The sequence below is a fragment of the Eptesicus fuscus genome, chromosome 2 (assembly GCF_027574615.1).
Source record: "Eptesicus fuscus isolate TK198812 chromosome 2, DD_ASM_mEF_20220401, whole genome shotgun sequence".
Lineage (NCBI taxonomy): Eukaryota > Metazoa > Chordata > Mammalia > Chiroptera > Vespertilionidae > Eptesicus > Eptesicus fuscus.
In genome coordinates this window covers 50,020,272-50,046,769 of record NC_072474.1, presented here as the reverse complement: position 1 = coordinate 50,046,769, position 26,498 = coordinate 50,020,272, and the positions used below count along the sequence as shown (strand labels likewise).

The following is a 26,498-nucleotide window of genomic DNA, read 5'->3' as shown; positions in this document are numbered from 1 at the left end:
TTTTCTTTAGCAAAGTCGCCTAGGAAGCTTCTCTCTGATTTAAGAAATTCCACTTCTGTCCAGGATGCTCTCTCTGTATCCTGGATTGAACTGCCATTGAATAAATACCATCCCTGCTCTTTTATCCTCCAATCACTTTCCTTTTTGGTTGCTGTGATCCACATCTCAGCCCATATTTTATCACGTCATTTGTGCTATCGTATTTCAGCTGCAAACAGCCTTTGCTCCCAGCCATTATTTGGAGATTTTGTTTACTTATTTTTCCCCTTTTATTGCACAATATAAAATAATAGATAAAAGTTTATTACATATACAGATGAGTTAACACAAAATTATACAGGACATTTCCACTGCTCCAGAATCCTTCCTGTACCCACCCTTTTCCTGCATCACCCTAATAATTATTTCCTTGCACTTCTTTATAATTTATGCTTCTCTGTAAGTATTGTTTAGCTTTACTTATTAAAACCTTTATATGAATGCAATCTAAGTGTATGTATTCTTCCATGTTTCTCTCAATTCCATGTTTTTGAGAAATCCCCCACATTGCTTGTAGCTGTTTATTTTCATTATCATTTATCTTCCTTTCCTTTTTCTTTCTTATGATGAATTAATGGTTGCATAAAAAAGTCTCCTTAAGGAAAATTCAGGACTAATATGCAAACAGTATCCACTATTATGCCAACCTGATGGTTTTGGGTCTCTGGCTGTGCTCAGAACAGAGTAGTCCCTGGATGCCTGTAGGCAAGTACCTGGTGCCCCATTTGACCTTATGGAGCTGTGGCCACCGGTGCTGTGGGCCAGAGCTCCCCTGGAATCACACTTGCTTGGCTGTTGGTGGGAAATGGAGTGTCCCATAGAGGTTGTGAGATATTTTGAGTAGGTGGGGAAGTACTGTATCTTCAACTTTGATAGAGAAGGCCAAAGTGTTTTTACAATATGGCTTTGCTTACCAGCAAGGCTGTATCAGAGTTTCCACTGGGCCACAAACATGCCTATGCTTGGAATTGCTGGACTTTATAATTTTTTATAATCTGTGGGTGTGGAATGATAAGTAATTGTTTTTAATTTGTAGTTCTGTAATCATTAATGAGAATAAGCACCAGCGGTGTACTGGAGCCAGTTCATATTGATTTTTGGTCTGCTTATTCTATTAACTACGAGAGATATTTAAAAATAATTACTACAAATTTGTTCATTTCTTATAATCACTGAAGCTATTTTTTCCATTGACTTTTAGAGAGAGTGGAAGGAGAAAGGTAGGGACATCAATGTGAGAGAGACACATCGATTGGTTGTCTCCTTAGTTCACTCCGTCTGAGTCCGGGGATCAAACCTGCAACCTAGGTCCGTGCCCTTGACTGTGAATCAAACCCATGACCCATTTTGTGTGCTGGCTGAAGCTCTAACCACAGAGCAACACCAGCCAGGGCCTTTTCCTACTTTTTGCTTTACATATTTTGAGGCTTGATATTAGTATATGCAAGTGTTCCTTGTACGTATTTTTAAAAGTTTAACAATGTATTTTGCCTTCTCTGTCAGCGTGTTTTTCTTTATACCATTTCTTTTTAATCCCATAGTATTCCACTATCTCTTCCAGACTTTAAGTAATATTTTATTGTAGAATAATTAAATTTTTCTAGTATACTGTTTGGAAGTATAATTTATACTCTTTGCTTCCACTTTCTCACTCCCACGTTTCACTTCTTAACTTCTTTTTCATTTATATCTTTTAATTAAAACTGTTTTCTTGCAAATTGTTAGTGGTTTCATTTGTAACAAAGGATTTAAAAAAAATTTCTCTGTAACATTTAATTTTTCTAGCCTTTTTAAAATTTTCATGAATCCTTTCCCTCTGTGGCCAGCAGCGACAGTGGATGGGTATACAATGACGTGGGTAGTCACCTGAACTCGTGTAATATTTTTGGCCGTGTATCAACAGAAAGGAGAAAAAGTCTGCATTTGTGACTGGATCACAGACTTTTGTAATGCGCTACAACTTAAAGAGACATTCGAAGCAGCTTAAAGAAGTGGGCTTTATTGGGATAGGATGTAGGTGCTGTTGACAGGAAAACATTTTTGGGCAGACTCAGACCCCCCAAGACCTGAAGACTTCTCCAAGTTCTCAGTGTTAGTAAGGCTATTCGCACGGCAGGGCAGGGGCATGCTGAGCTGCCCTCAGGGAACAGAGGCGCAGAGCAGAGTTGGGCTTCCTGCTCAGACTTGGGGAGATGGAGAAGGAGAGTGCCACTCCCTTGTTGGCAGAGGCATCCCTGGTAAGGCATGCCCTATTCTGAGCCCTCCGTCTTTGTCAAAATACTCTTTATGATGACCAGAGAGGAGGCAGCCAGCAGTGGCAGCCCACTGGGACCCAGGCCCTTCTCTGATTCTAACGCAGACAGCAGGTTGAATAAAACCAATATACAAGCCATTTTCTATTCCGAGGCGGGAGGGAGAAAGGCCCCAGAGACAACTGTGCTTGTACAAAGTGTTGAGAATAAATAGCATGCCAGACGCAAAAACAAATGACTAGTTGGCATTGAAGTTAATCATTTTTCCTTGCTTAGTTGTCTATTCTCTCATTAGGACTCGAAGAGTTCTGCCGGAGGCTAAGGGTTGAACCCGCTGAAGGAGAGCCCCGCTCCCACTGGGGACACAGTTTGGAAGAGAAAGAATACGTTTGATAGCGCCTCTCCCCTCTGTTTGTAGGAGGCAGGGACCCTGAAGGAAAGGCAGGCTGCCCCCCTCATGATGCTGCGTCTCCGTGTGGGAATCAGAGTCTCATGAGAGCCTTTTGACACGTGTGGCAGCCGTGACTGCAGAGATAGGCCGGGGACGTAGCTCGCCTTTCTGGCTGATCTTAACTCATGAAGCGACAGGACTAGGTAAAAACATGACATCTCATCTCCTGGTTTCCCGAGGTCTGTCGAGGTCTGCTGACCCACGGGACCCCTGTCTGATCTAGTGGCTTCAGATCTAGAGGAGCCCAAACTGCATCAGAAGAGACCTTAACTAGGAAGGGAGCTCTGGTGTGTGTGTTGGAGAAGAGGGTTTGAAAGAGACTCTATATCTAGGGAATAGGGAAGAAATCCTATCCCACGAGGGCTCAATCTTAACCCAGGTTCTAGGAGAATTAGGAAGGAGTAGGGCAGAGAAGTGGGGGCATGGGTAGAGAGGGATTGGTTGACACAAGTCACTGCTGGACCTTGTCTTTATCTCATCTACTTCTTGAAGGAAAGAAACTATGATACACATTGGCAATAACTACACACTATGCCCTCTTTCCTTGGAGAGTGGAATAAAAGCCAGTTTTACTGTTTAATGCCACAGCTGCCTCCTAGGGCGCATGGATCCTGGTAATTAATGACTCTCCTTTTCTTTCAAGCCCCTTTTACTTTCTGCTGAATTTTAGATGGCTTGGCTATGAAGCCAGGTGACACAAACCGCTGAGAGCTAAATTGTCCTGGCCAATTAAAGAAGAACTTAAAGTTCCTGTGGCAATCCATGAGAGAAGAGGTGAGTGACATAGAAGTATTATAAGTGATGGTTTGAGGCTGGGTTATATAAGATGAAATACCAGTAGAAGTACCTCTGGGGTGAGTAATACTAAGAATGAAGTACTTAGTGTTTAACTGGGATGTATTTAAGCTAAGGTAATAAAGTCCCCTTCCCCCCATCAGCTTGCTTTAACCTGAATGTTCAATAAACTCATGAATGGTGAATTTTATTTCTTCGGTGTGAAATGAGTGGAGTTTCATGGGGATGAGAGACACAGTGTGCAAAGAAACAGGGGCCCAGAGGTAGGGGCAACTATGAAAATGGGAGTATCTTGGGGTGACTGTTTGCTTGAAGGGTTTGGAATTAGGTGATTCAAATCAACCCTAAACTAGCTCTAACAGGGAGATGTTCCTGGGTGAGACTGGGTGACAGAAGACCAATTTTGATGAGGTGGTGAGAGCAGAAGTCAGAGATGAGCCCACTACTGAATGAATCAGAGGCAAGCCCATAGAAGCAGCGCTGTGTGGATGATTCTTCTAAGTCACGGAAGTTATACAGGATGCAATTTAGTTGGTGAAATATGCCACAGATCTTGTGTTCATTACATTGTACTTAAAGTAACATGACACAGCGAATACTGAAAAAGAAAAAAAAAAAGAAAGAAAAAAATAAGTTGAAACAGTTCCAAAGCAACATTTGTGTTTGGGATTTCACATTTTCACTTTGTAGACCAGTAGGTAAGTTAGATTCCTTCTGTTCATGTTATGTGAAAAATGGAGAGATTAAATCAGTGGTGAGATTTTTTTCAAAATGACACCCAGCTCCAAGGGTGAGGAACATGTGAGCAGGTCTGTACCCTGTGGGGAAGGCCAGTGTCCAGTCGATGGCTGGAGTTCTGTTTGTGGGCCAAAGATAGGTGTCAGAATTTGGAATTCTGGGGATAATTCCCCCTTTTTAAATAGAACAATCATGGCCTCTGCATAAACTATGAACTCAAACTTGAGCTAAAATTTTCTGAGCTGAACTCATTGGTTAATGTGTCATATAAAAAATGCCAAACTGGAAATAAAATACGAATGGTGAGGGTAGATGAGCACTTAAATATTCCAAGGATTGCATTGATAGACTGGGAATAAATTAAAGAGGGAGAGGAGATGGTTTACAGATTCCTGAAACCTCCTTCGCTTGTCTGCATGTGGTTCACCAGCCACGACTTCCCTTCCCTGCCTTCGACTCTCCCACACCCTTCCCTTTGCCCCAAACACTCAGACATAAAGATTAGTGGAGGAACTTGCCATTTTCCGGTTTTCATGAATTTCACGGCTTCATTGATTTTATCAAGGTTCATAGTATGGGTAATCAGTGGATCTAGATTAAACTTCTTTGCCATATAATCTGAAACCAGTTTAGAGACGTTCTCTCTGCTTTTCCAGCCTGGAAATACAACAGATTAACAAGAGATTTTATTCATGAGACTCACTCTACACAAAGGGCCGGGTGAACTCTGGAGGTGTTGGCTTTGACTGAGGAAATCTAAGGATTTCCCATTAACTTGTCTCAGTCATCAGGAGAATGCCTGTCCCAAACATATACCCTGTGTAGAAGGCTGTTCTCCTGAAAGTCTTGAGACCTCTGGTGCAATAGAGAATTTACTGAAAGCAAGTGGACTGTGGCCCTTATCTCAGATGTTTTGGTGTCAGGTTACACCGCACTCTCCCCTTCCAGAAACAGGCAGACCACCGCTCTGTGTGGTGACTTGCTGGCATGTCACTTAGCACAGTCCTAAATATAGAAATAGTATTTCTTGATGCGGGGGCCAGATGCGGCGGGGGCCAGATATGGTGGGGATCTCCCTGTATAACTGTGTGGGAGCTGGGAGCCCACATCTAATGTACAGGGTGTCCCCAAAAAGTGTTTTCACACTTTAAGAGCTGATAGCTCAATTTTGAAAAGGAAGTATATTTTAATAAACACTGCCTTTATAATTATTCAAAGTGTGTGAATACATTTTTTGGGGGATAGCCTATACAACAACAACCAAAAAAAAAAAAAAAAAAAAAAAAAAAGCCAAAGTCTTGGGAGCTATGAAAGAAAGCAAATCAAAGGTCAGGAATAGGACATTTCATGTGTGGTTTTGGTCTGCAGTTTCATGAAAGAGCCAAATATCTTAAGGGAAGAGAATAATTTCCACATGGCAGTGATCTCAGTGGCAGTTTTTGGAACTAAGAATGTGTATACAGCAAGATAAGAATAAAATGTTTTATCTGGAAGTAAGAATTGCACAGGGAAAGGTGGGGTCAGCCAAGGGAACAGAAACTTAGTGTTGTATTTTCTGTTTTCATAATTTTCAAGATGTAGAGGGCCGCCTGGGAAGGCACATGGGCATTTCTTTAAATTGTTGTCAGCTGAGTCGGAGACGACTGGCAGAGCCGCTTCTCAGATACACCCTCCCCAAGAGGGCGGAGCGTGTTAATCAGTACTGACTTCTTACCTTTGTCAAGGTGTCAGGAGCAGGCTTTGATATGTAAATCCAGTCAAGCACCAGGAATGCTCTGGCCTACTCAAGAATGCAAATAAGTTCCTTTGATCCTAAGTTTTTGGTGATACTTCCTGGTATTTGGGGACATAAAATAAATGTGCTGCATGGGCTCAGGGTCCTCACTGCCTCTCCATCAGAGAGAATGGCATCCCACCTGGCTCCCAGCTTGCTTCTATTTCTGAGTCTTCCTTCTTCCCTCCCTCCCTCCCTCCCTCCCTCCCTCCCTCCCTCCCTCCTTCCCTCCCTCCCTCTCTTCTTTCTTTCTTTCTTTCTTTCTTTCTTTCTTTCTTTCTTTCTTTCTTTCTTTCTTTCTTTCTTTCTTTCTTTCTTTCTTCCTTCCTTCCTTCCTTCCTTCCTTCCTTCCTTCCTTTCTTTCTTTCTTTCTTTCTTTCTTTCTTTCTTTCTTTCTTTCTTTCTTTCCTTTCTTTCTTTCTTCCTTTCTTTTTTCCTTTCTTTCTTCCTTCTTTCCTTCCTTCCTTCCTTCCTTCCTTCCTTCCTTCCTTCCTTCCTTCCTTCCTTCCTTCCTTCCTTCCTTCCTTCCTTCCTTTCTTTCTTTCTTTCTTTCTTTCTTTCTTTCTTTCTTTCTTTCTTTCTTTCATTATTTCTCAATCCCTGGACGCCTCCACTTAGAACCGGTTCATTCATCTCTCTTTCCATGCTGGACGCGGAAAAGGGAGATCCCCACCATATCTGGCCCCCGCCGCATCTGGCCCCCGCATCAAGAAATACTATTTCTATATTTAGGACTGTGCTAAGTGACATGCCAGCAAGTCACCACACAGAGCGGTGGTCTGCCTGTTTCTGGAAGGGGAGAGTGCGGTGTAACTGTGCAATGAAGCAAGTGTCCCCAGCAGCTCATCCTTCGACGGGATCTTGGCAGTTACGTGCTTTTCTGGGTTCCAGCCTGGGCCACATTCTTCAGTCTTCCCACCTGTTCTCAAAATTACCCAAAACTATTCCAAGGAATGTATTTTGCATTTAAGTTGGTTTCTGATATATGTAATCAAGAATTCCAATGTTCTATATGTCATGGCATGAAGGGCTAGTGTGTTTTTCTATTTTTTTTCAAAAACTGAGATATCACTGACATGTAACATTGTATTAGTTTTCAGCATACAATATAATGATTTGATGTATGTATATATTGTGAAATGATTACTATTAAACTAAGTTTAGTTAACATTCATCACCACACATAGTTACACATTTTTTTTCTTGTGATGACAGCTTTTAAGATCTACTGTCTTTGTTTTTATGTTTTGCTTGGTGATCAGATAAAGCATTTTCATATCTATATAAGGAACACTTTCACTTTTTTTTTTGTTTCTTCTTTCAACCAAACAATACACAAAGGAAGGCCCCAGGAACACAGACTAGGCTAGGCAGTGTTTCTTGACAATAGCACTAATGGCAGTAAGAATGGCACAGGGAAAGTTGGTGTCAGCCAAGGGATTAAATTGTCTCAGTCATCAGGAGAATGCCTGATGGCATTTTGGGTGGGAAAAGTCTTCCAAGTGTAAATTGCAGGAAGTTTAGCAGGCCTGTTCAACACCCATTAAATGCTACCCTTAATTGAAAACTATTGAACCAGAGAAAGGAATTAACTTAATGATCATTACATGAATGTTTAAGTGTCCAGTGACATAGTTTCTTTATGAGGATTATTTAAAATATTGGTGACCTTATTTTACAAGAGCTAGCTGAGTATATGCATTTGTAATCAGCAGTTATTGTCTGTAAACACAATAGAGGGAAACAACAGTGTGTTTGTCCAATGATCCCAAATGGAGGAACTGGAAGTACAGTCGAAACTGGATTTTTGCCTTTTTCCCTGGCTCTGTCATTTATCTACTTTTTGTAAATGAACAGGGTAAGACTCCTAATACCCGTAAGACTGCCCTACCATAGCTAATTTGGAGACCACAGCTAGCTCACTAGTCCAAATAATGCAGATGGCTCCTAATTCTCATCTCTTTTGCCCAAGAATTCAGATTGCCCAAAAATCTCTGGCTAAATATATTTTTCTTAAATATCAGATTACTTGTTTATAAGCACAGGGTCCTAAACAGATTTACTTAATTTAGCTTCTTTATTCTTTTTCATAAAAGACTTCTAAAATCTATAAAATTTTAAAATAATGTAAAAATCAAAGTACTTTATGATTTTTTCTCTCTCAAAAATAAATATTATTTGCTTGTTATCAGTAGTATTTCTTTTTAGTCATAAATCTATTACGTTTCATATAATTTGAGTTGGTATAATGACAACTCAGTTGTTTCATATAAGATTTACATTGTTGAACAATGACCACTAATGGTTCAACATATCCTCTAAAGACTGCCAGTTGGCAGGTATATAACTCAATTGAAGTATAGTTATTGACCACAAAATTGCCTTTCCTTTTCAATTTAGAATTTGCATTAAACTTTGGACATTGGCTTCTTCACCAATCAATTTTTTAAAGTCTCTTCTCTCTCTTTGCGAGAAAAAGCTTACCAAGAGGCAACTGTAGATATCCAATATCCATCTCCCTATATTGGATATTTGTGTTGAAACAAAAACTGTAGTGTAAAGCTCTTGTTTTATGTGCCTTCTCAAGCATTTATGATACATTTATCTATTATGCCATCTCCAAACCCCCACACATTTCCACTCTTTTTTGCTTCATCCATACCTCCAAAAACAGATCCCTTCAAAGAACGTCCTGAGAAGAACAAGTAGCCATTGATGTTGAGCTGGACACCATAATCTATGAGCCCAACAATCACGCAGACTCCATGGCTCTCATGGCAGGAGGCCAGGGCAGCTGCCTGTTGGAAAGCAATGCAAGACAATTCAGGGGTTAAAAGATGTACTTCAGAGGTAGGGACTTAAGTCTAAATCTCTGTTTGACTGCTGAATGGTCTGTGACCTTCTTTTATGGCTCTCTCTGTCCTCATTTGAAATAACATTTTTCTTACAAGGATATGCTGAAACATATATAAGACATTGTGTACTGCCAGGTATATATAGTACTTGGCATTTTAGATTAAACAGATAGAAATTTAAAAATTAAAATACTAATATCTATGGTGGTAATACTACTATCACTACTACTACTACTGCTACTACTAATTTTAATTAAGAACCATTACTGATACTGATGGTTAGAGTTGACATCTTCTTTTCAACATAAAAGAGTACAGTTAGATATTTGTACTACATCATGTATTAGCAAAGCGATAAACTAATGTTCCCCTTAGTTATTTTGAAAGGCTATTTCTCAGAGCCTGATGGTCTGTGGGAAAGATTGTGAGAAAGGTTTTCCTATATCTTTTAACAGAAGAGGAGATTTATGTGTAGTGAGGAGTGAAAAGGTTTTGTAAGCTGAAGAAAGGACCTAGGCTGGAAGAGGCAGTTCTTGGGTTTCCATTCTTCTGATGGAGCCGTTCAACCCAATCTTTACATGGTTTCTACAAATCTCCCAGGAAAGCAAGTCTCAAGTTGCAAAATAACTTCTTCTCCATTCATATTCTCTTATATCAACCACATTTAGCCAGAAAAACAACATCTTTTTTCTTTATTTTTGAAATGAGTCTATTTAATCAAGATTGGTAAATATTTTCTTTGGAAGCTTACCTCAGATCCAACCTGAAAGACTGCTATGAGCGCAAAGCTCACATTGCTTTATAGGATCATTAATCCAGTATTTTCCTTATCCTGCCTAAATCTTCGGGCTTAGAAATTAAGTTACTGGGCTTCTGCTTGTTATGAAATAATCCATTGAGAATTCTTAACAAGGCCTTTCTGTCCTGCTTATTGGAGTTGTCTGCTTATTTGAAGGGAATGGCACGATTCCCTTCATGCCATTGAGGGGAAAGAGAAGAAAAACACAGCATGGGAGTTCTGGGGTAATGAATAGATTTGTAGGAGTGGACAGAGGGTATCAGGTGGGATGTCATGAGCGCAGGAAAATCTAATAGAGGAATGTGGAAGAAGTTTTAGAAGTTTTGTTCAAGTAAAATCTAAAGTGATGATTGGTAGAAATTTCATAATTTTCATTCCAGAGGATTACATACCACCATTTCTGGATTTCCGATGACCTCAAAGCAAAATTCCACACCAGCACCTGTCATTTCAACTAAAACATCTTGGATGGGTTTCTTGAAGTCCTGTGGGCTGATGCACTCAGTGGCACCCACTTGCTTTGCCTTCTCAAATTTGTCTTTGTTGATGTCCACCCCAATGATCCTGGCCGCGCCAGCCGCTTTACAGCCCATGACAACAGACAGGCCAACTCCTCCAAGGCCAAACACCGCACAGGTGGAGCCTGGGGTCACCTGAGCACATAAAAGCATAAAACAAAAGCAAAGAGGACACGCATATTCACTCAGTTGGAAAGACCACGCCTGTATATACTTTTTTGAGATGTAGCAAAGGGTATTTTCAAATAAAACATATTATAACTAAAGTTGTAATTTCTCAAGGTATTTCTAAATGTGGGATACTTTTTTTTTGCCAGAGGAGCAAAAATTTACCTGCAAATAGAGCATTTCAACCCAGGAATTAGCATGGATAGAAGCAGTTTAATGAACTTTCTTTGAGCCTTAAGAATTATTTGGCTCAGTATTTACTTAATTTAGGATATTTTGAGTTCTTTGAAACAATCTCAAAATTCCTACAACCCTTCCTTTCTCTTTTCTTGTGAATATCTGTAAACTTTCCATTACTTACAATGTCAATGCCTTAATTATATAATTAAGTCCCAATTAATTTCTTATTGGGTCCCAAATGAGACTAATTTAAATGGAATCCCTTCCATCCTATCTCTTTGTATAGTATTGGGACTAATAAAAATCAGGGGAAAAAAGAACTAAAATTCAACAGCAAATTAAACAGTGGAGCCGGGAAGGATTGGGTGATGTTCCAAAACAGAAGTATAACAGTAATCCACTCAATCAGAGTGGGGTTGCCTGACCAATCTGTTTTATACAGCAACACTCCTTTCATCAGTTGATCTTTCTACTCTCCTTTTCTTTTCATAAGCATGGATCACCACCGGATGCATTATACAACAGAATAGAAGCTTGATGAGTTTTGATAGCTGCTAAATATCCACACCTGCAACAGTGAATGACTCCATAAATGGTTGTTGAATGAAAAAAAGAATGAACTGGAATATGGAAGACACATAGCCATTTTGTGACTGTGTTATGTTTAACTCCAGTAATTCCTGATGTCTCCACTTGTGAATAGCATCCAGACATAATTTGGCATTTTCTACTGACTAAGAGGGAATGGGAAAGATGTTGATGAGGGTATGGGATGACTAGACAGATTGTAAAGAACTCAGAGATGTTTTGAGGCAGGTTTGTGATTCTTCCTCAGGTTGAATGATTAGGTATGGCCCAGATGCACGAGGCCGATCTACACCATATACCAAGAGTTCCAATCATAATGGGTATAAATGCTTCTCACCTTGGCAGTATTGATTGCAGCACCATACCCAGTGGAAAAACCACAGCTAATGAGGCATACTTTCTCCAGAGGAGCCATTGCATCGATCTTGGCAACTGAGATTTCTCTTATCACTGTGTATTCAGAGAAGGTGCTCGTATTGGCAAAGTGATATATTGGTTTTCCCTTGCAGGTAAATCTACTGGTACCATCAGTCATCAGGCTGGTATGCGACTGTCTTTTATAGACCAAAAAACAAAACAAAAAAATTTTTTTTATTTGGAATTAGCAAACTTATATTCCTTCCAAGGACATTGAATTAATTTTTCAAAAAGAAAATATTTAGTAAAAACTTACTTGAGTTGTATACAATAGTTGTCTTCAGAATTAAGGCATGAGGCACACTCTCCACACTGTGGTAGAAAGAGTGTGATAACTTTATCACCTAAGAGAACAAAGTCATTTAATAAGATGTTATCTTTTAAAGTAAAGAGATAGCTGTTTCTTAAAATGTAAACAGCAAGGCACCCAAGAAGAATATGAGTACTGAGAGCCATCTCCACATTGAACTGTGGAGACTATGAAATACTTACAAAAAGAAGGGATGACTTTGGCATCCGGGTCTCCCTAGGCTGAGTGGCCAAATCCCTAGGAGCTGGCCCCAGATTTGCCTCCTTCGTAATTAATCCTGAAGCTTCAAATGATAGCCATTAAGCCAAATCTTATCTTTAATTTTCCACATGAACTTCTGGTGTCAGGAATTGGATTTGTAAACATGGATACCACATGTTCACACTGTAAGCTTCTGGATCCAGGCAAAAGGGTTGCCTATATGCTGTGCTATGTATTTTATATCGGTTCTTTCTCCTTGGCCATGGAGACAAAGGTAAGTAGATTTCTCTAGTAATATTCAACATATAAGAAGAAGATCAGAATAACTTGCCTAAGATGGACTTTCTTACTGCCCCAGTGTCTATCACTGTAAACTAGAGTAATTTATTTCATATTTTTAGTTAAAAACCTTTGTAGGATGTAGGTTCTTTTGTTTTATTTATTTTTTTAGTCTTTAGAAAGTAACACAGACATACATATGGTAAGAACTTAAACTGCACAAATGTGAAGCTTAGCCCTAGTCTCTAGTTCCCTTTCCCCTACCCTAGAGACAATTACTCTTCTCAGGGTCCATGGTATTTTTAGAGATATAACCCCTTTAAAAAGGCAAAGGCTAGCATGTTATTTACCCTGTGGTAGGCCTTGGTTTTTGTTTTTCTTTGTTAATCTTCACCTGAGGATATATTTTTTCCATTGATTTATAGAGAGAATGGAAGGGAGCAAGGGAGGGGCGAGGGGAAGAGAGAGAGAGGGAGAGAGAGAGAGAGAGAGAGAGAGAGAGAGAGAGAGAGAGAGAGAGAGAGAGAGAGGTGAGAGAGACCCATAGATTGGTTGCCTCCTGCACACTCCTGCACACCTGCACATTCCCCAACCAGGGCCAGGGATGGAGCCCTTGACAAAGAATCGAGCCAACACCAGCCAGGGCTAGGTCTTGGTTTTTTATTTAACAATATAACTTGGAGATTTCTCACTTTAGTACATATAGCACTCTATCATTTTGTTTAATAGTTATGTGGAACTTTGTTGTATAGATATATCATAACTGATTTAACTGATCTCCTGAACATTTAGGTTATTTCCTGTCTTAATTTTTTTTTTGTGTGTGTGTGTATGTTTTCCCAACATGATAAATAACAATGCAATAAATATTTTGTGCACATCTGTGCTATGGTAGGCAGAATTTCCAAAATGGTACTCTGAAGACATCCTGTCCTAATCCCCAGAAACTGAACATGTTGTTACCATGACTGTGAATATGTTATATAGAAAGAGTAGCTTTGCAGATGTATTTAAGAGTACTAATCAATTGACACAAAAATAAGGAGCACCCTGGAGTCTTTAGGCAGACCCAGTAATCACTTGAGCCCTTGAAAGGACAGCAGAGGAAAGCAGGAGAGAAAGACAAAGCAATTCAGAGCACTGGAAGGATTTGATGTGCTATTGTTGCTTTGAGGTAAGTGTGTGAAGGGGCTACATAGGCAGGAATGTGAGCAGCTTCAAAAAGCTGCGGGTAACTGGTCAGTCCTATAACCTCAAGGAACTGGATTCTCCAGAGTCTCCAGATAAGAACCCAGCTGGCCAAAACCTTGATTTCTACCTTGTGAGACCCTAAGCAGAGAACCCAGTCAAACCCACCCAGACTTCTGACATACAGAAATGAAGATGGTAAATTTGTTTTGTTTTAAGCTGCTAACTTTGCAGCATTTTTTTTTTTAAACATCAGCAATAGAAAGCTACGACATGGGTATATATCTGTGGAACAACTTTCTAGAATTGGAAGTATTGGGTCCAAATTAGGTGCATATAAATGATGTTACATATTGCCAAATTTAAAGTTATGTAAATTTACTTTTCAAATAATAAGCTACAAAGAAGTTGGTTGCCTACACTCTTACCAATCTTATATATTATCAAACTTTTAAATCTTTTCTAATCTGTTAGGTAAACAATGTTTTACCATTGTATTTAAAAATTGTATTTATTTAATATGTATATATTTTCCCCTCCATACTAGATCATGTATTTCCTTTGCCCATTAATTATACCCATTATACTGCTGGGCTGTGTTTTTTTTTTTTTTAATTGCTTTTGAAGAATTCTTTATATAATAAATAAATTTGCCCATTTTAAAATTTGTTTACTGATTTGGGGAGGGCATTTTTATTTTTTAATCCTTACCAGAGGATATGTTTTTATTGATTTTTAGGGAGAGAGGAAGGAAGAGAGAGTGAAACATCGATATGAGAGAAAAACATTGATGGTTTCTACCCGTACACACCTTGACCAGGGATCGAACCCGAAACCTAGGTATGTGAACCTTTTGATGTATGGAATGACGTTCTAACCAACTGAGCCACCCCCAGCCAGGGCTGGGAGAGTAATTTTTATAAATGGAATTTAAAAAACTTTTTATGTTTTCAACTTTGTATATTATTTACATCATCTGTGTGTGTGTGTGTTTTCTGATTAAACTTGCCTTCTCTTTGAAATAATACAATGTTCTCTTAGTTGTTTTGTTTTTTTTTTTACAAAAAAAATTAGGATTCTAAGTCATTCTAGGATTCATAGAGCATTATTTTTTTAATAGAAAGAATGCAATAGCAACGCAATTTCCCCCCTCCCCTGAAGACTATCAAGTTGTTTCATGTTTTTCTCCTCATATTTAAAAGCCAGACCTAATCCTGCATTTTATTCCTTTTTATATATTTGATCCAGTTCTGGGCTCCTTCTCTATTTGGTTCCACTGTTTGACTATTTATCATATGCTTCCTTTAAATAAATTATTCAATAGTTCACTTCTTTTTGTATATTTTTGTCTCATTTATACTTTCAGGTTCTGTTTCAGTGCATTTTAGTTCTTGTCCTTATTAATATCAAAATATAAATGCAAAGGATATATACATTTAGTATTTTTTTATAACATATTCTTTTTCTAACAAACTGTCAACATTTCTGTTGAGTTGAAATGTCACTTTTATGTCACTTGATCTCATATTTTCCTGATGTAAGTTCCAAGTTGCTGCTATTTCCTAACTCCAGGTACCAAGCCAGTTCATACCTGCTTTCACGGTGCTCACTCCTTCTCCCACACTCTCAACGATTCCAGCCCCTTCATGGCCCAAAATGATGGGATACTGCATTTGATTCTCCAACATTTTAATCTCGGTACCACAGAGCCCCGTAGCCGTGATCTGTATGGAAGGCAAAGAGTAATATAATTTCCTCTGTCTCAGATAAGGTGTTTTAGAATTGTTAATGTTTTAAATCTTTTTTCTAGGTTGATATGCTGCATATTTCTTAATTTTATTTCTAATAATTTTATTGTGTTAATAGTTTGTTTAAAGCAATGCAGTGTTTTTTATTAGGTAATTTCAGAATCAAAATGATGATTTTAAAACTTACAGGGGAGGTCAGAATGGGTTCAGGAGAGACAGTTGTAAAACCACAGTGTGACATCAAACATCTTACTTTGTCCTTCATTGGAGCTTGCGGGTGCGAGTGTGGATGAGGAGAAAGCCCAATGATAGAAATGAAGGAATTGGGACATAGGAAGGAAAAAGATACTATCTTCTATTATAGTTGTGTTATTGGTCTAAGTCATAATCCCACTTTTTGGTGTAAATCAGCCAGACAGTTTAAAATGGAGGCACTCTGGAGCAGTGGTCCAGAAAGGCTGAAATCCTGGCTATGCCCTTCTTAGCTGTGTGACCTGGGATAAATTATTCTTCATGAGCGTCAGTTTCTTTATCTCTAAATTGGTGTGAGGTTGGTTGTGCGCGCACACATCCCAAGAATTGAAATCTATTAAAATTTGCTCATGTAAAAGGGGGATTATTGGAAGAATACTGTAAAATTGCTTACAATCCAACTGTGGAAGTGCAGTTAGGCCTCGCGGATCTAGAATCCAGCAAGCAGACTTTGTCTTCAGATCTACACTCTGATTCAACATGTGCATACTATTTTCTGAAGGCAGGCTTTTTCTTACTTCGCACGCTTATATATATGGTAAAAGATGGCAATCAGTCCTGGAGCCCTTCCAGTCTCTTCAGTGCCTACCATCTCCTGCTTTACTCGGTCTCTGTATCTTGTTCAAATTCATGGGTGAGAGATTCATACTTGTAGCTTGTCAAATAATGGTTGTGTACCTTTGAGTCTGGGTCTAAATCTGACTGTGTCAGTGGTGACCCTGTGGGTAGGAGTGAGTGGGCCATGTGGCCTCCTGTGCGCTCTGCATGGATGCAGGCCTGAGAAGACTCTGAGAAGGGGCATGGATTGCACAGGTGACAAAGAAAAGGACTGCCTCTTTGTAGCCCATTACAAACAGTACTTATTCATCAGATTAAAATTAAATAATAACAACGAAGGCAGGTGGACAATGTGCTGGTCTGGTGGCCCTGGAGGAAATGTAAAGACTCTCATGACCAGCCTGCACCCCAAACCGATTAAATCACAAATTCTGAATGTCTGGGGGTGGGACCCAGTTATCAGCATTTCTCAAAGCTCTCAGGTGCTTCCAAACGTGTAACCAAAGTTGAGGAAAGTTGTTGACATCTGTGTTCTTGCTCTACTTAGCTCTGTGACCCGTCATTACACCTCAGTGGATTAAAATCTTTTCATCTATAAAATAACAGGTATTCCTAACCTGACCTCCCAGGGGTTAGACTTGATTTATCTACAATCAAACACATTTTTTTTCATATATCAGATTTCAAGATAACTTAAATATCATGAAGAATATCATAAACAAATATGAAAGTACAGATTAAAATACGGTCAGTGGTAGAAACTTCTTTTAAGTAGTATTTAGAACTGCAGCTGTGAATAAATATCCTTTGGGCAGTTAGCCTATGCCATACCTCCCTAACCTTTTCTCTGGCTGGACTTAAAGACGAATGGAAATGTTTCATGAAAAAGAAATAGAAGATTAGGTAGTTTTCTTTCTGAATTTAACATTGTGAAAATAATGTATAACTTGCAGTGAACAGGTCTGATTTTTGGTGTGGAAATGTGTATTTTTTCCTTTTACCTTTATGCGAACTTCCTTTGCCTTTGGTGGGGCCACTTCTACCTCCTCAATGGAAAATGGTGCCCCAGCCTTCCAGAGTACGGCTGCTCTGCACTTGATCACCTGGGAAAGGGAACATGGGGCAGAAAGGGAAACGCTTTAGGCTTGGGAGATGGATTCTATAGTAATGATTATTGGAAGGTTTAGTCCAGGTCTTCCACACTCAAGCAAAAAAAAAAAAAAAAGTCATTGCTTAAATATATTCTGTGTGTAGCCTTTGGACCTCAGTACTATCAGTCTCTTCATTCAAATTATTGTTGCAATACTAATTATATTTATATAGTGCTACACAATCAAGAGGATAGATGCCATACTTTTGATCTTGAAGCTGTCCAGTGGCTGTCTCAGGGTAGGCATGGCATGGCAGAGTGGGAGTTGTTTGTGATCCTAGGTGTGGGAGAGAATCAGTTTTGGAGTGGAGGGGTGTGTTATGGAGCAGGGAATGGAGAACATCTAGTTGTGGCAATTCATCAAATGGGGATGGTCGCAGGCAGGTTGAGGTTGGAGAGGTTGTTGGTGGCAAGGTAGTTCTTTTTCTGATTTCAGCCCACCACTGTTCTCACTATAAATTCTCTTCCTATGTGGTCTCACCTATTTTTGTAGATTCTACCACCACCTTTATGTAGATGACTTTGACAGCTTGTATGTATGGACAGACATCTTTAAGCTCTAGACTCATTTATTCACCTGCTATTTGAATGTCCTCAGGTATCTTAAACTCAACATGTTAAAATATAATTATTGCACATAATAATTATTGCACATAATAATTATTAAAGCACATAATTATTTCTTTCTCTTGTCCCCACCCCTCGCTGCCAGTGGTGAACATTACCCACGATCTGCTCCTCCCTCTGCATTTTCTATTCCAATGTGTGGCCATGTAACCTATTCACTCACCCAAGAAAGAAACCTGGGAAGTAGCCTTAATTTTTATCTCTTCACCTCTACAATCTAAAACTTTCTGGAATTTGTCCCCTCTTCTCCATTTCTGCTGCTAATGTGTGGTCCAGGACTTTACCTTGCCTTTTACCTGGCTTGGGTTCATCACCTTCAAATCCATCCTCTATATCATTGCCATTAGAACTATAATCCTGATCATGCTAATAAAATAGCATCCCCTACCTAAAAATATTATGGCTACCAATAGTTTATCAGGATCTGTTGACATGGTCTATAAGACTCTCCATGAGCTTCTCCCTATCCATCTCTCCAGCCTTATTTCTGGTCACGTCCTGTCTCTGACTTTACCCTCCAGGCACAAAAAATATTTTGGAGATGCTAAGTGTCCCCTTCTGTGGAAAGTCTAGCCAGCTTAGGAGCACTTCCTCTCCTTCTCTTGCTACCCTTGCACACACTCTTTGTTTTTAGTGGTATAAGGCAGTTCATTTTTAGAGGATAAATTTTTTACCTGTCTCCCCCTGCTGGTTTAAGAAAGCGGAGTATTATTGTAAGGTAGTGGTGCTGAAGGTGTAGTCCCAGACCAGCAGCATCAATATTTGCAAATTATTGGGTCCTACCCCCAAACTTACTGACTTAGTTACCCTGGGGGTAGGGGGGGTGGCAGAGCAGAGGGGAAGGTGAGGTACCAGCAACAAGTTCTCCAGGGTGTTGCTGTAGAAAACACTTATGCACTCTTATAATTATCCTATATAATAAAAGGCTAATATGCAATCATCATTACTAAATCGTGGAATGATTGGTTGCTATGACGTGCACTGACCACCCAGGGGCAGACGCTCAACACAGGGGCTGCCCCGGGTGGTCAGTGCGCTCCCACAGGGGGGTCACAGCTCAGCCAGAAGCGGGGAGTGGGCTTAAGCTGTCAGTCGGACATCCCCTGAGAGCTCCCAGACTGTGAGAAGGCACAGGCTGGGCTGAGGGACCCCCTCAACCCCGTGAGTGCACAAATTTTGTGCACTGAGCCTCTAGTTCTTTTATAATTACTCTATCTCTCCATGAGATCTTTGAAGGAGGGGATGTGTCTTCAACTCTGGAAAGTTCATATAGGGCTTGATATATTACTTATGGAAGGACTGAAAACACCAGGGAAAGGCAAAACATACAGGGAGTAAAAGCAAAGGGAAAGGAGGAGAGGAACTAAGATTAAGACAGTCTCTCACCTTTAGGAATATAGAGACTAGTTGGGTGATGAGGCGTTGTTAAACAGACAAGCACACAAATGGACGCAATTGTGACATGACATAAAGAAAGCTGTACTTACTTTCCCTGTAGTACTCATGCTGACTTTCTTCGCGGTCTTCTTGCCACAAATGAGTATATTGGGAAAGGGAGATTCTGGTTACAACTTTCACTGTGGAAAGTCCAAGAGTACACAGGTTGATCAAGAGGCTGGGTCCTGTGTTTTTGTGTAATTTGTCACTGATATGCCTGAAACTCAGATTGTCCCATTTCTTATCAGAAACAGACTTAGCTCAGTGAAAGTGAACAAAAAGTGAAGTTGTGCAAAATATTTTCTCTTTCAATAATATATAATTAGTATTGCAAAACTAATTTGAATACAAAGTCTGATAACACAAGAATAATTGGGTTGGGGTTTGAGAGGCTTCATATAGCATATATTTAAGCAGTGATTTAAAAAAAAATTCTGGACTAAACCTTCTAATAATCATTAGTGTTAATATGTACTCTGTTGAGTTTTAAATTTGGTCTTTTAAATGTACAAGTTTAAAATTTCTAATAGAGCCGAAGCCGGTTTGGCTCAGTGGATAGAGCGTCGGCCTGCGGACTCAAGGGTCCCAGGTTCGATTCCGGTCAAGGGCATGTACCTTGGTTGCGGGCACATCCCCAGTAGGGGGTGTGCAAGAGGCAGCTGATCGATGTTTCTCTCTCATCGATGTTTCTAACTCTCTATCCCTCTCCTTCCTCTCTGTAAAAAATCAATAAAATATATTAAAAAAAATAAAATTTCTAATAGAGATTATATTTTATTAATCTGACTTTAAGAAATTATCTTATTTCTCAAACATGGATATGATCATTTGTGTCTCTAATCTTGAGTAATCCTTTTTATTTTCCAAACTAGAGGCCTGGTGCATGAAATTCGTGCATAGCGGGTGGTGGTAGTCGGGGGCGTGGAGGGGGGAAGAAGTCCCTCAGCTGGCCTGCACCCTCTCCAATCTGGGACACCTCGGGGGATGTTTGACTGCTGATCCCTCCGGGAACAGGCCTAAACCGGCAGTTGGACATTCCTCTCACAATCCGGGACCGCTGGCTTCTAACTGCTCACCTGCCTGCCTGCCTGCCTGAATGCCCCTAACCCCTCTGCCTGCCTGCCTGCCTGATTGACTCTAACCACCTCTGCCTGCCTGCCTGATCCTCCCTAACTGCTCCCCTGCCAGCCTGATTGCCCCAAACTGCCTCTGCCTCAGCCCCCACACCCGGGACCCAAGCTTCCCTCCCTCTGGCTGACTGCAGGCACCTGGGACCTGGGCTGGATGCAGCTGCAGACACTGGGGACCGCAGATGGCTTTGCCCTGGCCAGCCACAGGTGCCTGGGACCAGGGGCAGCTTCGCCCAGGCTGGTCATAGCCGCAGGCACCCAGGACAATGGGCGGCTTCGCCCGGGCCCGGCTTTGTCAGGAAGGATGTCCGGAATGGAAGGTCGTCCGGAAGATGTCTGGTTTAATTAGCATATTACCCTTTTATTAGTGTAGATATGTGTCCCATTGTTGAGGAATTAGGATGCTACTAGACCATTTTATCTAGTATTTTAGGATAAGCTCCTCACATCTTAGTATGCTGAGCTGGTTACTCAGATAAAGTGAAACCAGTTTGCTTAAGGAGCCTCACAATCAGGATTGGGATTTGAGAAAATCTCTTTATGTGAATGAACTAAGAGAGTCCTGACCAAGACCCAGGATCCTGGTGAACAATGAGGACAAGGAAATACATTTCCAATGGAAGGCAACACCAGTGGGCAGGTTTTAGCTAAAAGGAAAGAGAAGAATAAATGCTCTTTCTGGGTCATACGGTTTTTCTTCTTAGGGTGTTGATATGGTGGTTCATAGTGATTCATTTCCAAATGTTGAACCAGCCTGACATACCTGGAACAAATCCCACTTGGTGTGCAATTTCTTTTATATCTTGCCAGATTCATTTGGCTAATGATTTGCTAACGATTTCTGTGTCTCTATTTCTTGAGAGTTAGTGGTGTTATTTTTCTTTCTTTGCACTGTCTTTGATTTTGGTGTCACATTTATATTAATTTCATAAAACTAGTCCCTCATCTTCTATTTTCTGGAAGATAATTGGGCAGTATTGGTGTTAATTCTTTAAATTCTCTAGTAAAAACATCTGGATCTATAGGTTGTTGTTTTTTTGGGGGGGATGTTCTAAAATATGAATTCTATTATCTTAATATTTATAGGGCTATCTAAATGATCAATTCACATTTGGTAAGTTGTGGTGGTTTGTGATTTTCAGGAATTAGTCCATTTCATCCCCGTTGTCAAACTTAGTGTGTAGGGTTGTTAATAGTATTCCCTTATTATTCTTTTATGTCTGCAGTGTAGTAGTGCTATTCCCTGTTTTATTCCTGATAGTGGTGATTTTTCTCTTCTTTCTGCTTTTCTTTGTTTTGCCAGAGATTTGTTAATTTTATTGATCTTTTCAAAGAACCAGTTCTATTTCATTAAATTTTTCTCTCTTTTTTATTCCTTTGATTTCTGCTATTATTTTCTTTTCTTTTTTTTTCTGCTTGTTTTGACTCTTATTTCTGAGATCATGCAGTATGAGCATGGTTTATTGATTTGCAACTTACCCTCTATCCTGATGTAAATGTTTAGTACTACAAATATTGGACTCAATGCAGCTTTAAGCTGCATCACACAAATGTCAAGATGTTGTTTTTTCATTTTCATTCAGTTCAATGTATTTTTAAAATGTTTCCTTGAGTCTTCTTCTTTGAACTATAGATTATTTGTGTGTTGTTTAGTTTCCAAGTGTTTAGAGATTTTCCTTTAATTTGTTACTAATTTCTAGTTCAATTTCTGTTATTGATTTCTAGTTCGATTCCATTGTGGTCAGATGACACTCTGTATGATTTAGGTTCTTTTACAGATGTTGAGATTTGTGTCATGGCTCAGGATATCTTGGGATATGTATTGTGAGTGCTGGAAATGAATGTGTATTCTGCTGCCTTTGGGTGGAGTGTTCAGAAATGTCCCTTGGATCCCTTTGGTTGACAGTTTTGTGAGTTCTTCTATTCCTTGACCTTCTTTCTGTCTAATTCTTCTTTAAATTTTTCAAAAGGGATATTAAAGCCTTTAACTAAAACTATGCATTTGTCTATTTTTTTCTTTTAGTCCCATCAGATTTTGCCCCAGAAGTTTGCAGCCCTGGTGCATACACATTTAGGACTGTCATCTCTTTTAGGTAGATTGTCCTTTTATCATTATACAGGGTAGTGCAAAAGTAGGTTTACAGTTGTTCGTATGGAAAATAATACAATTAATGAATAATAATACAAGAATAAGTTCTGTGTTTTGCATACTCACAACTATAAACCTACCATTGCCCCACCCTGTATAATGTTCCTCTTTGTCTCTGATAACTTTATTTTCTCTGCAGTACACTTTTTCTGATATTAATATAGCCACTCCTGCTTTCTTTTGACTAATGTTTGTATGATATATTTTTCATCTCTTTTCTTTTAACTTGCCTATATACACAGTGAATTTCTTATTGACAACATACACTGAGTCAGGCTTTAAAATACACTCTGCCAATCTCTGTCTTTTTAAAACAGCTTTATCCTATCTAATAAAAGAGTAATATGCAAATTAACCACCACTCCGCTACAACCATAAGCCACGCCCACAAGCCACGCCCACAAGCCAATCAGGAGTGAATATGCAAATAAACCCAACCAAGATGGCTACAGCCACAGAGAGCAGGAGGGAGGCTTGTGTTTCCCTGGCAATGGATGAAGCCAAGCTTTCCGCCTGCTCTTGCCAGCCTAGGCCTCCACTCAAGGCTACAAAGTTTCAATTATAGAAGGTAAACAAATCCAAACAGAAATGGTGGCAGCCACAGAGCTGGAAAGAGTGGGAGGCTAGGGTTGCCCCCGGCAATGGAGGAAGCCAAGCTTTCTGCACACCCTGGCCTGCCCAGGCCTCCGCTTAAGGTTACAAAGTTTCAATTATAGAAGATACATAAACCCCAACAGAAATGGCTGCTGCCACAGAGCACGCAGAAGGCTTAGCTCCGCTCCAGGCTACAAAGTTTCAATTGTAGAAAATAAATAAACCCCAGATACCAGGGCCTCCGCTTGGGTCACCAGGGGATGTGGCTGGCCTGCAAACCACCACAGGCCCCTCGCCCAGGCCACCCCACACCCCAAGGGAACCCCCACCCTGATCCGGGACATCCTTCAGGGCAAACCAGTCGGCCCCCACCCGTGCACCAGGCCTCTATCCTATCTAATAAAAGAGTAATATGCAGATTGACCATCACTCCAATACACAAGATTGCTGCCCACATGTGGTCAAAGACCCTGCCCCCAGGTGGACACAAGGTGGCCACCACAAGATGGCCAGAAGGGGAGGGGAGTTGGGAGGGACCAGGCCGGCAGAGGAGGGAAGTTGGGGGTGACCGGGCATGCAGGGAAGGGCAGTTTGGGGGGACCCAGGCCTGCAGTGGAGAGCAGTTGGGGGGGACCAGGCCTGCAGGGGAGGGCAGTTAGGGGTCACCAGGCTGGCAGAGGAGGGAAGCTGGGGGTGACTGGGCCTGCAGGGAAGGGCAGTTGGGGGGTCCCAGGCCTGTAGTGGAGAGCAGTTGGGGGGACCAGGCCTGCAGGGGATGGCAGTTAGGGGCAAACAGGCTGGTAGGGGAGCAGTTAGGCATTAATCAGGCTGGCAGGGGAGTGGTTAGGGGGTGATCAGGCTGGCAGGCAAAAGCGGTTAGGGGCAATCAGGAAGGCAGGTGAGCAGTTGGGAGCCAGCAATCCTGGATTGTGAGAGGGATCCGGCCTAAACGGGCAGTCGGACATCCCTCGAGGGGTCCCTGATTGGAGAGGGTGCAGCCTGGGCTGAGGGACACCCCTCACCCCCGTGCATGAATTTCGTGCACCAGGCCTCTAGTTGTGGTATAATTCATCTACTATGCAAGTCACCCATTTAAATTGAATGGTAATTCAATTTTTTTTGTACATTCACAGATATATGCAAATATCACCACAATTAGTTTTAGAATACTATGTTAGTATCTGGAAGGTAGTGGGGTTACTCAAATATTAACTCTTACCCCCATTTCCAGGGTTAACATCCTCCTAATAGGACCTGAAATAGCAAACCAGCTGGCATCTATGGTAATGGATTGTGGATCCATTCTCATTAACTGGTGCCCATGCCTTTCAGGCTGATAAATATTTTGAATATTATATTTGCCTATCATGTTCCCTGTGTAGAATCTGTTCAGTTATAGTGCCAGACATTATAAATTAATAAATTATAAATTTATAAATTGGTATCTAGTTTATCAAATTTTCATGTGTGATTCATGTGAATCAGCCTTTAGGATCTATGCAAACTTAGGCATTCTCATAAAATTAAGTTCTTGAACTTACAAAGGCCCCTTGCCCAGGCCACCCCACGGACAGACCCAGGACTCTGCACTTTACCTGCTGAGATATGTGGACCCAGCTTGGCTTCCCATTTTAGCAGCAGACACAGCAGTGCAGGGAGCAAAGGAGGGAATTCACAGTGACCTCCCTGGGCTCAGGCCCAGGCATGTGCTGTCCTTGCTGGTCCCCACATTTCCTGTGATCAGTTCTTATGTTCCCGTCTGAGATGATACTAAGGCTGTTCTGGCCTCCCAGCAAGGCAGGAGTTTGCCCTGTACTCTTACCTGCAGGTGGTTCTGCCCTTTTAATGATAAGCAGCTCAAAAGCTTCGTAATTTTCCAATTTAACATTGGAAAATTCTTCTTTAGACTGAGACCAAATAGTCTTAAGAGTTTCTTTCACTCTTGTTTCTACTTCAGTAGAAACACAAGGCGGTTCTTCCCCTTCCCACTCGGGCCCAGAGGAAACTCCCTTCTTCCCAAAGGCTTATGCAAAACAGGTGGCGGCCAGGCTCTGGGGCTGGGATGGTGTGGGGGCGATGAGCCTCACAGGCCAGCCCAGAGCCACCCTCTGCAGCCCCGGGACCTCAGAGGACTCGTCTGCAGCCACTTCTGGAGCTGGCGTTCTGGAGCCCTGCTCCATGTTTACGGAGAAGCCTGGGGGAGCCCTGGACTAGATGGCACCAGAGAACACATGGCTGAAGTAGCTGCGGCCCGCAGTGCGCCCAGGAGCCGGCCCGCCTGGCTCCCAGGCCTCTGCCTCCAGCTGCTCGCAAGCCCCTCCCGCTGCTGTGAGGCCTGTGGCTGAGCTGCTCTGCCAGGACCAGCCCTGCGCCTCTCTCTGCGGTGAAGCGTGGCCGGGCCCTGTGCCCCGACTCATTTCCTCTCTCCCCAGCGATTTCTCCGTGGGCTTTCCTGAAGGGCGGTCATGAGGGGAACTGACAGCTGGGGTTTGTATTTGCCCAGATTCCTGGTCTCCCTGATGGAAACTCTCCCCAGCCCGCACTCAGTGGGAGACTGCGCGATGGGGAGCGCAGGAGGAGCCGAGGCGAAGCCCTCCCTTAGGAAATGTGGGCGTCTTTCCGGGCAGGGGGCGCGGGAGAGCGTTTTCTGAGCCTCCCAGCACCCACCACCCTGCAGCTCTGCGAGCTGGCACCGCGTCCAGGAAAGGATGAGCCAATTCCTGGCCGGTGAGGGCAGAGCTGCGCAGACCCCGCCCGCCCCTCTTACCAGCAGGGCCGTCCTCGCAGGGCTGGCAGAGTCCAGGGTCAAAGGCGGGCCCCAGCCTGCCACCGCCTGAGCTGCCTGTTGGAGAGAAAACGTGAACAAAGGCCAGGATAAGGCCTCACCCTAATGCTTGGCGTGGGCTCTAGGGGTGATTCCGGGTGACTAGCAGCTGCGTGTTGTAATTGCTTGGCCATTTCTGCTATTAAGAATGATTCAGCAATAAACTAGGTCCTTTCCCTGCACACAGGCCCCTTTCTTACTGGCTCCGTCTTGGAGTTATCCTCATTGTCAGAAGCTCAGAGCGCTGAGTGTGTGGCCACAGCACTGACAGTCGCGGTGGAGCCGACCTTTCACCCAGTTCTCCTGACCGCAGGGACCCTGTCCTCCTCCCTGCTGTCCTCTGAGCCTGGTGCGCAGAGGCCTGGTCGGTGTCCAGGACAGAAGCTGTCACTGAGGGTGGAGGGTCAGGGCTGTGAGAGGAGGGCTGATGCTGGGGAGCGGACAGGACCCCGTGGACCACACACACTCAGGGACGTG

General features: G+C 41.7%; 1 protein-coding gene across 1 annotated transcript; it reads right to left on the bottom strand.

Moving 5' to 3' along the window:
- Positions 1-2,026: 2,026 nt before the first annotated feature.
- LOC103287827 (alcohol dehydrogenase 6) lies at positions 2,027-26,017 on the bottom strand. Its single transcript, XM_008143518.3, has 10 exons — positions 25,965-26,017; positions 19,375-19,464; positions 17,112-17,213; positions 15,144-15,276; positions 11,831-11,918; positions 11,495-11,711; positions 10,096-10,356; positions 8,712-8,847; positions 4,794-4,932; positions 2,027-4,135 (listed from the first exon to the last, which is right to left on the bottom strand). The coding sequence occupies exons 2-10, from the start codon at positions 19,390-19,392 to the stop codon at positions 4,111-4,113; spliced, it is 1,119 nt and encodes a 372-aa protein (XP_008141740.2). The 5' UTR covers positions 19,393-19,464; positions 25,965-26,017; the 3' UTR covers positions 2,027-4,110.
- Positions 26,018-26,498: the final 481 nt, after the last annotated feature.

What these genes read in the sequence shown, in the direction of transcription:
- LOC103287827 (XM_008143518.3), bottom strand. An exon ending in AACTATTGTATACAACTCAA is followed by an intron (nt 11,712 to 11,830) that starts GTAAGTTTTTAC and finishes GGTCTATAAAAG; the next exon opens with ACAGTCGCATACCAGCCTGA. An exon ending in TTCATGAAAACCGGAAAATG is followed by an intron (nt 4,136 to 4,793) that starts GCAAGTTCCTCC and finishes TTTCTTTTTCAG; the next exon opens with TATTCGCTGTGTCATGTTAC.